The sequence below is a fragment of the Phaenicophaeus curvirostris genome, chromosome 2 (assembly GCF_032191515.1).
Source record: "Phaenicophaeus curvirostris isolate KB17595 chromosome 2, BPBGC_Pcur_1.0, whole genome shotgun sequence".
In the NCBI taxonomy this organism is placed as follows: Eukaryota; Metazoa; Chordata; class Aves; order Cuculiformes; family Cuculidae; genus Phaenicophaeus; species Phaenicophaeus curvirostris.
In genome coordinates this window covers 70677372-70692090 of record NC_091393.1, presented here as the reverse complement: position 1 = coordinate 70692090, position 14719 = coordinate 70677372, and the positions used below count along the sequence as shown (strand labels likewise).

General features: G+C 45.0%; 1 protein-coding gene across 1 annotated transcript; it reads left to right on the top strand.

The window, feature by feature from the left end:
- Positions 1–818: 818 nt before the first annotated feature.
- On the top strand, positions 819–14610 carry HNRNPU (heterogeneous nuclear ribonucleoprotein U). Its single transcript, XM_069852413.1, has 14 exons — positions 819–1735; positions 2778–2889; positions 3015–3088; positions 5431–5570; positions 7045–7144; positions 8153–8265; positions 8675–8938; positions 9173–9292; positions 9804–9932; positions 10304–10472; positions 11008–11247; positions 11715–11917; positions 12984–13055; positions 13474–14610. Exons 1-14 carry the CDS (start codon positions 1030–1032, stop codon positions 13525–13527), a joined length of 2496 nt encoding a protein of 831 aa, XP_069708514.1. The 5' UTR covers positions 819–1029; the 3' UTR covers positions 13528–14610.
- The last annotated feature ends 109 nt before the right edge of the window (positions 14611–14719 follow it).

Genomic DNA, 14719 nt, shown 5'->3' with positions numbered 1-14719 from the left:
GGAGGGGCTCGGCCGGGGTGGCCGGCTCGGTCCCGAGCTCCGGAGCAGAGCTTATCGTCCGGGGCAGAGTCGATGAGAGTGAAAAAGCAAAACCCAAACAAGGAAGCTTTGTTAGGGCCGTGGCTTTGTTCGCGGCGGCCCGGCCTGGGTGAAGCCGGGCCCGGCGCGCGGCTCAGCCCTTACGCAACGGCGCCGGCAGGGCGGCACGGGGCAGCGATTTCCAGCGGCGATGCTGCTTTCGAACCCGGGATGCGGGGAGGCGGGAGGGGAACGGGCTCTAGCCCTCGGGCCGGGGCCTGGGGGGGCCCGGGCACGGTGACCGATTGATACCACTCGCGGCGAGGGGAGGTTGCGTGTGTGTTTTGCCGAAGGGGAGCGGGAACAGCGTCAGCGCCCGCCCGGCACTAGCCGAGCCGCGCTTCGCCCCCCCTCCCCAACAAACTCTCCCCCGGCGTTTGCGCTCGGGGCGCGTATTTACGGTAGCGGCGGCGGCGGGGCGGGCGGGCGCGCGCGCGCTTCCGAGGAGAGCTGCTTGCGCTCGGCGCGTGTATTTACGGTACGGGGGTGGGGGGGGTGGGGGTCGCCCTCCCGTGTGGGGGGCTAAGGCGCGCGTGGAGGCGCTCGGGGCGGGTATTTACGGTACGGGGGCGCCCTCCTCCACGCGCGGTGATGGTGGCGTGGGGTATGGCGCGGGCGCGCGCAGAGCCGTTGGCGCTCAGGGCGGGTATATACGGTGGGGGGGGGGCGCGCGCGCGCGCGCGGGCGGCCGTTACGGCAGCGCGAGGCGGGAGGAGCCGTGCGTGCGCGGGGGCGGGGCGGGCGGCGCTGCGTGCTCGGCCCCGCGAGGCGCGTCTCCCTCGCGAGCTCGGTGAAAGGATTTGGCGCCAGGCGGGTCCGCTCCGCAGCTGCTGCAGCCGCACGAACCGGCCCGCGCCGCCCACCCACGCACCCCAAACCCACCCGCCGGGGGCCTCGACCCAGCCCGCAGCCGCCCGCCCGACCCCGCGCAGGGACCGAGCCGCCGCCGCCATGAGCTGCTCGCCCGTGAACGTGAAGAAGCTGAAGGTGTCGGAGCTGAAGGAGGAGCTCAAAAAGCGGCGCCTCTCCGATAAGGGCCTCAAGGCCGAGCTGATGGAGCGGCTCCAGGCCGCGCTGGACCAGGAGGAGGCCGGCGGCGGCGCCGAGCCCGGGAACGGCAGCGTGGAGGGGGAGGCGGCCGAGAGCGGCGGGGGCGCCGCGCAGCTCCGCCAGGGGGGCGGCCCCGGGCAGGCCGCGGCCTCCGCGGCGGACGACGACGACGAGGAGGGCCTGGAGGCGGCCGACGGCGACGCCATGGAGCTGGGCGAGGAGAACGGCGAGCGGGCGGGGGCCGGGGGCGGCCCCGCCGAGGAGGAGGCGGGCGGCGAGGAGGAGGAAGAGGAGGAGGAGGAGGATGAGAACGGAGACGATCAGGGCTTCCAGGAGGGGGAGGACGAGCTCGCCGACGAAGATGAGGCCGCGGCCGGCGGCGCCAATGGGCACGGCGAGCAGCGCCCGCAGCAGCCCCCGCAGCAGCCCCCGCCTCTCCTCCCGCCGCGCGGCGCCCCCGCCAAGGAGGCCCCCGCCAAGACTGCGGCCGGCGCCTCGGGGCCCGCGGCGGCCTCGGGACAGGCGGGGCCCGCCAAGCAGCAGCAGCAACAGCAGCAGCAGAAGAAAGCGGAAGGCGGCGGCCGCCCCGGGGCTCAGGGCGCCGGGGGTGAGTGTGGGCGGCGCTGATCCCCCCCGGGAACCATTTGGGGGGGAGTGGGGGTGGGACAGGGGGAGCTCATACCGGCCCCCCCCCCCCGCGTGCTCGGCGAAGGCCGCGACCATGGTTTGCGGCGCGCGCGAGAGATTGCGGGGGTGGGGGTGGGAAGGAAAGGAGAGGGCCCCCGCGTGCTCTTTGCGGGGGCGGGGGAGGAGATCCCCGCGAGGGGCCCTCGCGCGGGGCCCGCGAGGAGGCGGGGCTGTGGAGTGCGAAGATTGCGGGGGCGGCGGGGGGGCTCCGCGCGTGACCGCGTGCTCCCCGTTAGGGGGTGGGTGTCCCGCGAGGGGCTCCTGATCGGGGCGCGCGGAGGGGGCGGGGCGGGGGGGGGAGGGGGAGGCCGGGCCTGGCCGCGCGGCGGGGGGAGGGGCGGCGGAGGGGCCGCTGGGGCGCGCTGTATTGTGCTGGGGAGCGCCGGGCGGCGTGACGTCACTTCCGGCCTGGGGCGCCGCACGGGATGGCGCTGGGAAGGCCTGGTAGGATGGAGGCGGGAGGAGGCGGAATCCATTCCCTGCGGGCAGCCGCGCCGGCCCCGCGCGGGGCCTCCCGCCCGGCCCGCCGAGAGGAGGCGCAGTCGTGCGGGCGGCGCCGCGTCCTTGCGAGCGGCCGGGAGTGTCCTGGTGGGGGCGGGCCTGGCGGCGCGGGAAGCGGGTTTTTGTCTGGGCTTTTTCTTTTTTTTCTTTCTTCGCTGGCTGGGAGCGGACTGGCTTTTCTGAGCGGCTCTGAACATCGAGGGCTGTATCAGCTGCCGCGTAGTATACTGGCTGATTCTTTTGCGGATCGGAGGTGATTTAAAAGACCTGGTTTGAGTCTGATGAGAAAATTCGAGATGTGGGCGTTTGTTACCTTAGAAAACAAAATTCTTCATAAGGGCGTTAATGCTTATTTCTTGTTGTGGGTACTTAATTTCCACAGCTGGAACCATCATAAAGCGTTTTACTTCCAGTTAGGAGTTATTTTCCGTAATTAAAATAACTCATCAATTCTCTTACAGGAGATGCTAAAACGGAACAAAAACCTGGTGAAAAGAAGAGAGGAGTGAAGAGACCACGTGAAGACCATGGCCGTGGATATTTTGAATACATTGAAGAAAATAAATACAGCAGGTATATAAATTCTTGGTGCTAGGCAGCATTTTGTCGATGAGAAGGTACAGAAATGCTTATTCTAACACTGAAAATATGCTTAGGTTCAATCTCTTTGTTGTTGTTGCTGTTTTTGTTTTCTTTAGAGCCAAGTCTCCTCAACCACCCGTTGAAGAAGAAGATGAACATTTTGACGACACAGTGGTTTGTCTTGATACTTGTGAGTAGGCGTGCTTTCTGTTACTCCAGAAAGATGTGGTGTCGTGCTTTTAACCTTAAACCACACTTTCTGAAATGTGGGGCGAAAGCTGGTGGTGACTTGCATTACCAAGTAATTTAAATGAGTTAAAAACGGTGTTTCTGCCCGTTTTCGGTGTGCAGAAGAACAGAATAATATACGGGTCTTAGTATTAGCTGTAATAAGGTTTGTTTTCCCATGAAATCTGTGATGCCATACAGTTTTCTGAAGAAATCTTAACCAAAACACTAAACTAGTATGGAAACTATGCTGGCTGAGTGCAGAGTGAGCATAGCACGCCCTAGAAACAGATTGAGAAACTAATTGTACAGCATGTGAGCTTTTTACTTCAGAAAGTTTTGAGAGTTAAAAGCGTAAGTGGTTACAGTTATACAATTTGTGAAGTTAGCTTCTGGCATAAATTGCTGAGGCCCTACTTAGGTTACAACCAGTGGAGTATTTTTTCATGATTTCTAATAAGTTTAGCAGCAAAATCAGGTAAGGCCTCTGAATACTTTAACTCCCAGATTGCATTAACAGGTCTCTGGGGCGGGGCGGGGGGGACTTTTGTACAAATAGAGGATCGCAGAGAGAACTGGTCGGAAAGGCAGGGAATTGGCAAGTATAAACAGGGTAGTTTGTAAATGTTGCTATTGTGATGTACCATGACTGTACTGTGATGTACTATGGCATTTCTGTTCTTGAGGGTAAGTACAAAGACTTAGTGAAGTATTAAAAAACTTGAATTAGCAGTACTTGAACATAAAAGTTCCATGGTAGGAAAACCTAAATTTTGGCACTATCTAGTACGTTTGCTGATAGTTACAGGTGTTTTCTTCCCCATTAAAAAAGGAAACAGAAGGAAGCATTAGTTTACAGCCATGTAAATTGCTGAATATGCCATTCCTGATGTTTTAGTAACTAAATCTCAGGTTTCTATCTTCTAACCTCATGAGTCACCACCTTTGTCGGAGTGTGTGGTTTTTGCAGTTGTAACTGCTTTCCATTGTTCCTATTTTTAGTGGAAAGTTCTCGTACTGACCAAATTTTGTGATTTGAAGTGTCACAAAGACCACTTTAGAGATTAGAATCAGACATAGCTTTAAGACTCAATTGTGTAACAACTTGGCACTCTTCTTTGTGCACTGTAATGATCTAGACATGTAAGAGGTTTACCACTCTTAAGTCCGTTTTATTACCTCTGCTTTACAAGGAAGCTGTAACTTCAAATTCTGTTCTTGTTCTAAAAGTAACCTACACAGGTGGGTTTCTTCTGTGTGACATTATCTGATTTTCTGCTACAAGTAGAAGTACTAATGAACAACACACTTGGATCACAAGTAATGTAGTTGCAACTGGGGATGGCTGTATGCAAACAAAATGATCTGTTGCATGAAAGTTACCAGTAATACAGGGAAGGCTGCATTTTAGTGCACTCTGCAGCATGCAGCTCTTATACCAGGGCAGAACTCGCTGCTTGCTAATTTCGCTCTTTTCTTGTAACTGTCAAATTGATTTGGAGTTTCCTGTATGGCTTCCTTGGTCTGGGGAATCCAAGTGCTATATGCTGCACCTCATGTTACTATTTTGTTTTATTTGAAATGTGCTAGAAGGTTAATTTGAAACTTCATGGTGTTGCAGCTCTGAAGACGTCCCTAAAACAAAGATTCCACTTAATTTCTTAGTGATACTCATAGTGCAGATCATGCTACTTAGGTGAAGTAGGTTTTCTTATCACGTTCTGTGTACTTAACCTATCTGCATTTGAGTTAACTGACTTGATTTTAATTGGCTTATTCTAACTGGACTTGTTAAATGACTATATTAACCAAAAATGGTTCTACTTTCAGTACTTAAGACAGAAGTACCTGTGTTCATATTTACTTCTTGGCTGCCCTTAGGTTTGGGCATGAGGCGTAAGAAGACTTCAAAAAATGTTTTCTAGCAAGTAATGAAAAGAGCACAGTGCAGACTCTTTTGCTCTGTATTGATGTAAATCTCTCAGGTAACTGAGATTCAAATTGCTGAGATGAAGTTAAATGTTTTAAGTAGATGGAAAAAATAGAGGGGATTTGTTGGCAGAAGTGAAGATGGCACCTTGAAAATGATTGTTAGCTAGCTTTTCAAAAGATTTTTGTCTGAGCTTCAGCCTGCAGCTCCATCTAGGCTTCTTTTCAGTTGCTTTCCTGAAAGATGCTGAGCACTTGCTGGCAGTTTGTCTTTAAAATCACCTTTGAAAGCTGAAGTCAATTTCAGTGCATACAGTTGAACAGCTATACTTTATTTTCTAGTATGAGTAAACACAATGATTTTTATGTTAACAGATAACTGTGACCTGCATTTTAAAATATCAAGAGACCGGTTTAGTGCTTCCTCTCTGACCATGGAAAGCTTTGCTTTCCTTTGGGCTGGAGGGAGAGCCTCCTATGGAGTTTCTAAAGGCAAAGTCTGCTTTGAGATGAAGGTGAGTTAAACTCATGTTTTGTGTGCTTAAATACAGTATTCTTTATATTTGCCAGGGTTTTTTATATTTGGTTGAAACTGACTCAGGTGGACAGAACTTTCAGAAGGGCCTCTTAAACTGTGAAATGATTCTTCATAAGATGGCTGAATTTGCAAAACTACCTTGTCTTTTATGAGAACTTCCTGTTAACTTAAAGGCTGCTTGCGTTTTCCTGGAGTCTGTAACTTCTGGTCTCAGTTTTGAACCAAGAATTTTATTTGGCGCCTCATGCATCAACTTCTGAAGAATTTTGATACTCGCTAGTGAGAAGTTTGCTTGTACTTTCTGAAGATTACAGAAAACCTTTTTTTTTTTTTTTTTTTTTTTAAGAAGGGGGATATAAGTTATCCCACCAGATTTTTTCTGTTCCTGCTTAGCCTTTGAGTTTGACCCGCTCAAAGCAGATGTTTGGTCCCTCCCAGCCTGAACAGTTGACTCGTATATGCAGTGAATGTGGGTATTTAGCAGATACTGAATTTTGATGACAAGAGTTCTAAACCTTGTAATAAACAGGTTTCTGCAACCTGTTGAATGACATGAGGTACAAAGCACTTAGTAGAGTTAAAGGCTTCTTTGCACGCAAAGGGCCTGTGAGTATAATTACTCACTCTGTTGTTTTCCTCTAGTACTTTAAAATTAACCACTACCACGAGGAGTGGGTAGTAATCCTATTCTCCATGCTTTTGCATGGAGTTATTTCTTTGTCTTTTGGTACTCATAACTCTGGAAGGCCAGTGGAATGAAACGGCCATCGATATTCATTGCCCTGTTCACTTTCAAACTGGCTTGAACTCAGTCACCTGACTCTAGTAGTTGTGGAATCAGATACAATACTGAGCATTTTTTTGCTTCAGTTTGAAGTTTGTAAAGGCAGTTAGAAAATGTTTGCCTACAGATTCCAGTGCTTTTAGGTGGGTTTGTTGTTTCTGCTTGTTTTTTAATCTGGTTATGTTGTTTGGAAGCTGGCAACTTGCCCAGGAAGTCTGCTTACTGTGGAAAGGGATGAGTGTAATATTTTCCCCAGTCTATGTAAAGCAATTATTTTTTAATCTGTTACCACATTTTATTGGCAGGGTAATTTGCTGTCAATCCCAACTTCGTAGCCTTTTTTTTTTTTTTTTTTTTAATATGTATACATTTTGTTTGAGGTTTTAATACATTATTGGAGGGATTAAGGCTTTTGGCCACTGAGGAGGACTGCTGTGACTTTAGGTGCTTTGAGGGCATATGGTGTCTTGCATCTCACATTGTTCAGTCAGGAGATGTAACTAGTGACTGGTTTGTGATTTCATGTCTTATTTTTGTGGAAGGTGATTACTCAGACTTAGCAAAAATATAACCAAAGGGTAGAAGTTCTAGATGTTACCTTTGTTTCCATCTTGTTGTTAGTGTCTAATAAATACTGCATACCTTTTAATGAATAATTTAAACATAGGTCACAGAAAAGATTCCTGTTAAACATCTGTATACAAAAGACATTGATATACATGAAGTGCGAGTTGGCTGGTCACTGAACACAAGTGGAATGTTACTTGGTAAGACTTAAACATATGATTACTTTTGTATATGTAGTTTTAAGTGATTTTTTTTCTTAAGCAGATGGGAAAAGCTTAAGTCATCGTAGCCTGTGTGTTCTGAAAAGTGGTCTTGAATCAGGCACTGGACAAAGTGTGGGAAAACTTAGCACTGGGAGCAAATAAAGTTAACCATTCAGGACTGTAAGGTTTACATGTCTTGGTCAGGTATGGGTTGTGGAGAATAAAGGTATGGAGAAGATTAAGGATTTCTCCTTTTAATATGGTGTCACAAATAAGAGTGGGGTTTTTGCTTTTTGCTTTTTTTTTTTTAAAGGGTGGGATATGGTGTGGTGTAAGATTCAACTAGTGAATAAAAATTCCTGGATAACTGCATTATCATTCTTTTGGTTTGGGGGGGAATCCTCATTTCTGAAAGGAGCTAGGGAGAAGTATAACTTCTTTTGGTGTATGGGAACTGATGGTAATATTGTTTATGACTAATACCTGCTGCTGAGACACATCTTTATGGAAAATGATATATGAATTGGTATGTTCTGACATCAGCAGCAGCTTTCTAGTTAAGTGCTTAAGTTCCACATGAATCCTTGTGTTTGACACTTCCTTGTTAGCTTGTTCCTTGCAGCTTCATCCTCAGCTGTCGCATAGGCTGAATGTCTGCTAAACTCCCTTTAAAATGGGGAGGGGTGAGTGCTACCGTAGACTAAGTTCAGAAAGCCTTTCTGACTAACTACGTTACAGGTATACCGGTACATAACCAGGTCTTCAGAGTTTAAAATATTTCGTCATGTCTTTATCTGGTAGTTCAGCTTTGTCAACCAGAATCTGGGATCAGCAGTATATGGTTTTTAAAACTGGGATGGGGGAAACTGCTGTTCCATCTCAAATGAGAGCAGTCTTGAATACAAGAATGAGCTGTAGCTGTTCGGGGGTCGTAGCCTGATTGCATTTCTGACAGATTAGGTGAAAATGCCTTTAAACTTTATTAAGTTTGAATTATTTCTTCAGGTGAAGAAGAATTTTCTTACGGGTATTCTCTGAAAGGAATAAAGACTTGCAATTGTGAGACTGAAGACTTTGGTGAGAAGTTTGATGAAAATGATGTGATCGGATGTTTTGCTGTAAGTTTTCACTTAAATTTTCTTTTGGGGAAAAACATATTTGAATTTTTAGACTGCTTTCTGAGAAGCAGTAAACCAAATACAGAAAAACTTGAAGACAAGTTGTTTGACCTAGGGAGGAGGTAGAAATGGCAAGCATTATCAACAGTGACTGCTGTCAACATTTGAAGATTCCATGTTTGTAGACAAAAATGTCTTTAAAATGTGCCTTTAAAAAACAGTCTGATTTTAAGTGAGTTGATCATTGACAGTAACTAATTTTAAGAAAAAATGTGTTAAGTTGTTCCTTTATGATATAGCAGTGTTGCAGAAGTTTAGTGAATATAGCCAGTATAGCAAAATGTCTAGTATAACTTGACAGAGTGAGGTGGGTAATTTTATCCAAACTAACGTTTTGTCTAAAAAACAGAATTTTGATGGTGATGAAGTGGAACTCTCATATTCCAAGAACGGACAAGAGCTTGGTGTTGCATTCAAGATAAGCAAGGAAGTTCTTGAAGGGCGGCCACTCTTCCCACATGTTCTCTGCCATAACTGTGCAGTTGAGTTCAACTTTGGTCAGAAGGAGGAACCCTACTTTCCTGTACCTGAAGAGTACACCTTCATCCAGAAGGTTCCCCTGGAGGATAGGGTCCGAGGACCAAAGGGACCTGAGCAGAAGAAAGATTGTGAGGTAAGTCTCGAGTTTGATGATCTCAAAGTTAGATGAACAGAAGTGGGTGGAGTTTAAGCAGACTGTTGTACAACACTGACCTTTTTTGTTTGAGGGCTTTAATACTTTGTATCCCATGACTCTTCTCCCCTTGATACTTTCCCCTCCCTAATTTCTATGACGCTTACTGATCTAAGTTACATATTAAAGAAAATCTTAGAACTAGCATCTCAAGTATAGAACCTGTCGTCGTAGGTGGTGATGATGATTGGCTTGCCTGGAGCTGGCAAGACTACATGGGTTACCAAACATGCAGCAGCAAATCCTGGAAAATACAACATTCTTGGCACAAATACCATTATGGACAAAATGATGGTAAGTGATAATGTCATGTTTTATGCCTTGATGTTCTAAAGACCTGCAGTGAAGCCAAGATCTCTGGCTGCTGTGGGTTACTTCAATATAAAAGAAATCTGAGAAACTGGCTACTGGTTAGCTAGTGACCATTAAAGACTTACCTGGCTAAGCTGCTGCTCATACATTGCACTGCAGGATTCTGAAGCTTTTTGTGGTACTATATAAGAAATAGTCAACTGTTGTTGACGACGTAAGTATTCCTGCTTCTCTTCATATTGCTGACTTCAGAAGAACATTTTGCTGTGAACTGGTAATGTGGGGAGCATACCTTAGATTCAGCTATATTGATTCCCCTAGATTCTTTGTTTATTAAGTTCTGTGTCTTATGGAGGCTTTGGAAACGCCAGTTATGAGTTTGTAGCCATGGCCTTGAAATAAACAATCCTTGAAGAGGTGAAAAGCATTTAGCAAAGAAAAATGTCAGTCACGTGTGTGAGGGCTACTTTAACTCTGGGAAATATCTCTGTAGGTTGCAGGTTTTAAGCGGCAGATGGCAGACACTGGAAAACTTAACACGCTGTTGCAGAGAGCTCCACAGTGTCTTGGAAAGTTCATTGAGATTGCAGCTCGTAAGAAGCGGAATTTCATTTTGGATCAGGTAGACACTTCAGTGAAAAATGGTTACAGAAAGTTGTTATAGGCTATAGAATTGTAAATAATTGGGATTAAAGTTACTTTGTAATAGCAGTTGTTTCACTTACTGACTTACTACTCATTCGTGGGATGTGAAGTTGAGATATTACTACAAATGCTTGTCTGAACTTTCTCTGGATTTATGGGATGTGGGAGGAATAGTGTTTTAACATGTGGATATGAGCTCGTAACTTTGCATTATGCAGCATCTTTATGTCCAGTTATTTGTAAACTTCATTGCAAGCTCTTGTAGAGGTGAAGTCTATACACCATAAGTTGACTTCCTTAACTCTTACAATGACAGCTACGTGTAGTAAGTTACTGCATTTTTTTCAGACAAATGTGTCTGCAGCTGCGCAGAGGAGAAAAATGTGCCTGTTTGCAGGCTTCCAGCGCAAAGCAGTTGTTGTTTGCCCAAAAGATGAAGACTACAAGCAAAGAACACAAAAGAAGGCAGAGGTGGAGGGAAAAGATCTTCCAGAGCATGCAGTTCTCAAAATGAAAGGCATGGAACATAATCCTATACTGTGTTTTAGGATGCTGAGTATCTGTTTAAAGGATTAAGTAAACGTAAAGTCTAAAAAAATCCCTTTATCTTAAACAGCTGTACTTAAACGAAACTGGAAGACTATTGTAACTTGTAGGACAACACTATATTGTGTTCCCTCTGCTGCAGTCCTTAACACTACTCAGTTATGCTGATACGCTTCATGCAGATGCACAAAGCTGTCTTGGCATAAAGTGCCCTATATAAGTGACATATTTGGCAGAAACTGGTACTCTGAGTGGAGGCTTATAAAAGAAAAAAGATATAGGCAGAATGTTTTCAAGGTTTGGAACAGTACTGGCAACTCCATGAAGACCTGTTTATTTCTTTTGTTACTGTTACATTTCTTTAATGCTCAAATTATGTAATTTTATCCCTATGCTGAGGAAATGCAGGGGGTGGGAGGGAGAATGGGAGGACAGGTGGCTAAATTAACGGCTTTTGACTGTAGCTGAATGTAGATGCTGAATACTCAGTATTTTTGCAATTATAGGGAACTTCACACTGCCAGAGGTAGCAGAATGTTTTGATGAAATAATCTATGTAGAGCTGCAAAAAGAAGAAGCTCAGAAGCTTTTGGAACAGTATAAAGAAGAAAGTAAGAAAGCTCTTCCACCAGAAAAGAAACAGAACACTGGCTCAAAGAAGAACAAGAAGAGCAATAAAAATCAGTACAATAGGGGTCAGAGAGGACGTGGAGGATTCAACATGCGGGGTAACTTCAGAGGGGGAGGTGAGCCTACAAATATGCCTGTAAACTTTGGAGGTGGTTGCTGCTGGGGAGGGAGGGAAGTTTGTAGTACTTGCAACTGCAGATGTTATATACTGGGAACCTTGATTTCAGCTTCAATACGTGTACTGTATTAGTGCAACATTAATTGTTCAACTTCTGAAAGCGAGGATTACCAAAATCTTGTGTTACCTTATTTGTGTGGTGGTTTGATGCAAAGCCTGTAGTTTTGTTTGGTCTTGTTTGTATATCACACTGTATGGGGGAGGAAATGTATGGTTAAAAGACTGCTTTTTGCTCTGAACAGTGACTTACTCTTTGCATTGAAATTTTTGCACTGAACTTGGTCATCTTGTTTCTCTGTAATAGTTAATTTTTAACAATAATCTTCATGTAAAAAAATCTTTCAACATAACTGCTTCATTGAAGTAGTTCTTCGGCAGTCTGAGAGACTTTCTTCTTTTCTGCAGTCCCTGGAAATCGTGGTGGATATAACAGGAGGGGAGGCAACATGCCCCAGCGAGGTGGTGGAGGTGGTGGTGGTGGCGGTGGCAGCAGTGGTGCCATTGGGTACCCGTACCCTCGTGGCCCCGTCTTTCCAAGCAGAGGTGGCTACTCAAACAGAGGAAACTATAATAGAGGTGGAATGCCCAACAGGGGGAACTACAACCAGGTGATGCTTTGGGGGGTATTTATTAGTTGAACTGCAGTACTTTGGATGATGGTTGAAAGATGTGGTGGCTGTGAGTAGCCACAAACACTGTTACAGCACTAGTTTCTAGTTCAGTGTGTGTGCCGAATGTTAAGTGAGCTCCGAATGTTAAGTGAGAAATTGGGATGCGGATGAGCGGGTTGTATGTTAAGACTGTACTTCCATTCTGCTAAATATGGAGATTTTTATGGCGTGTGTGTGAAGGCTTGTTTGATCTTCCCTTTTTTTAATTTGTATTTTTTTTCCCTCCAAATAGTAGTAACTGTTGTGTGGCCTTAGTCTCAAGGTGTATCTTTATCAAGCATTTAGGGAAGTTTCCAGAAACAGCTCTGGAGAGAGGCTTTGTCTAGGTGTCTGGTATCAAATACAACTAGTCAAGGCATGCTTGCCTGGGTCTTGAGTGATGGGATATCAGTGAAAGTATTTGAAAACATAATTTGGATTACTGAGGAGCCAGCAGATGGAGCCCAAGCTAGTAAACATGGCTCTAGTCTGTCTAATGCTGATCAACAGGGGAAATGCAGCATTTTATTTTCTAGTACCTATACCCCTTTTTGTACTGTTACTTTCATTTGATGTTTTGTGGACTAGCTCCTTCTGTTTTCAGTTGTATGACCCCATATCCTTTTGTCTGATCAGATAACATATCGTTGTAGCAACTACAGCCTTTCCTAACTAAAAATAGCCAAGCTCTTGTATTTTTAGTTCTCCTGCTGCCGTTTAGCAGCTGGAAATAGTGTGAGTCAAAACTGGATTAGCCAGCTTTCCAGACCACTGGCAACAACAACTGGAGGTTTCTTAATGCTGAGGCTCTTGCCCCGTGTTTAAGCAGCAGCTGCTTGGAGAGGAAGGCTGTTGGTATTAGGTTTTTCGGGGAGGTTTGTTTGTGTTTTTTAAACCTAGGCCCTGATGCCTTATATTTTAAAAATTCTATATGGCATGTGATGTTTTGGTGGCAATAGAAAGATTGGTATGAGTATAGTAACGAAAATTTATGAAGTAGTTAAAAAGTGTTGTCCTCTTGCAGAACTTCAGAGGAAGGGGAAATAATCGTGGCTACAAAAACCAATCTCAGGGCTACAACCAGTGGCAGCAGGGTGTAAGTAGTAATAACTTTGCCTTTTCACTGATTTTTAACTCCAGTGTATCAAATATTGAGACATTCCTGTCTGAAATAATCAGAAGTGTAATCAAAACTGAAGAGCAAAATCTTTTGATGCAAGGTAATATCACTATAAATAGCTTCCTGTGCAGAATTTAGTCTGGCTTGGTGGTCTTGAGATATCAAATATCAGCTGTGGCTTATCAGTCTTAATGGTATGTAGTGTTTGGCTTCATGTTACTACTGTGAAGTGAACTTGACTGCCTTCAGTTGTTAACAAACTCCCTGCTATTTGAGGGAACTGCAGTCTTCTCAAGTTCCAGGAGAACTAGATGTTTGCTAAACTCTTTCTGTAAGAAATGTAACCATTATATGATTACAGGTTAAAATTAACTGTTTATCCATTTATTTGCAGCAATTCTGGGGTCAGAAGCCATGGAGTCAGCATTATCACCAAGGATATTATTGAATACCCAAATAAATGAACTGATACATATTTCTCCAAAACCTTCACAAGAAGTCGACTGTTTTCTTTAGTAGGCTAACTTTTTAAACATTCCACAAGAGGAAGTGCCTGCGGGTTCCTTTTTTAGAAGCTTTGTGGGTTGATTTTTTTCTTTTCTTTTTTTTGTACATTTTTAATTGCAGTTTTAAAGTGATTCGTAAGAGAACCTCAGCATTGTGCACGATAAGAGAATGTGTCAGTATTTCAGGGTTCTACATTTTATCTGTAAAATGTGACTTTTTTTTTACCACAACAAAAGTAAAACGTTGCTTTGTACCTGGTGTCTTTTTATTAAAAGAATTTTTCTCCTTTTTCTCCATCCCCCAATTTCTAAGAAACAGTCGTGAGTCGTGTCACAATACAATAGAAATGTTAGCAACCAGATTCGTATGGAGGCTCCTTAGTAGCCTTCATGAATACCATGAGACCATGTAAAGCTCCATATTACACTCCATCTTCTCTACAAAGCTTCTGGGTGGGAAGGGGAGGAGGGGGAGGTAAAAGTTTCTGGCAATAACTAGGGACTTCTTTTTGTAACATTGGAACTCGGCAAGACGTTGGGAGCAGAGAGGAAACCTGGGGCTAAATAGTGAAGGTGGAGTGTATGTAGAAGCTCTTAAAGTTGTAAAACGTGGTTGCATTACTTGTGGAGGCTCAAACTTGTGAAGGTACAACACCATTATTTCTTTTCCATTTGTTCTGCATTTTGATTCTGAAAAGAAGCTGGCTTTGCCCATTTCTTATTAAACAAAACTTGTTGTAAATCCAGTTGTCTAATGGGATCTATATGAAGTTAGCTGTGTGTCTGTATAACTTTCCCCACAAAATACTGTATACCTAGTGTGCTTGTAGTAGTTACTCCACCATTTTGTAAGCTAATGAAACTGTGAGTCACCCATTTTATATCTAATTTTTAATCATGTCAATTCTCAAATGGGTGTATCTCCTTAGCAGCCTGCTGATTCCTTTTCTCTTTAAAGAAAGTGGGTGGAGAAATTTAACTCTAGACGTTTGTTTGCAATAAAATAAATTCATTTTACTCTTGTTTTGGGATTGTCGCCATCAAGGTCTAAAATCCCTTTAAGGCTATAAAGAGGAAGAGAATGTATGAAAGCGATGATGTCGGACGGTTCTAAACTCATTACTGTGTACATGC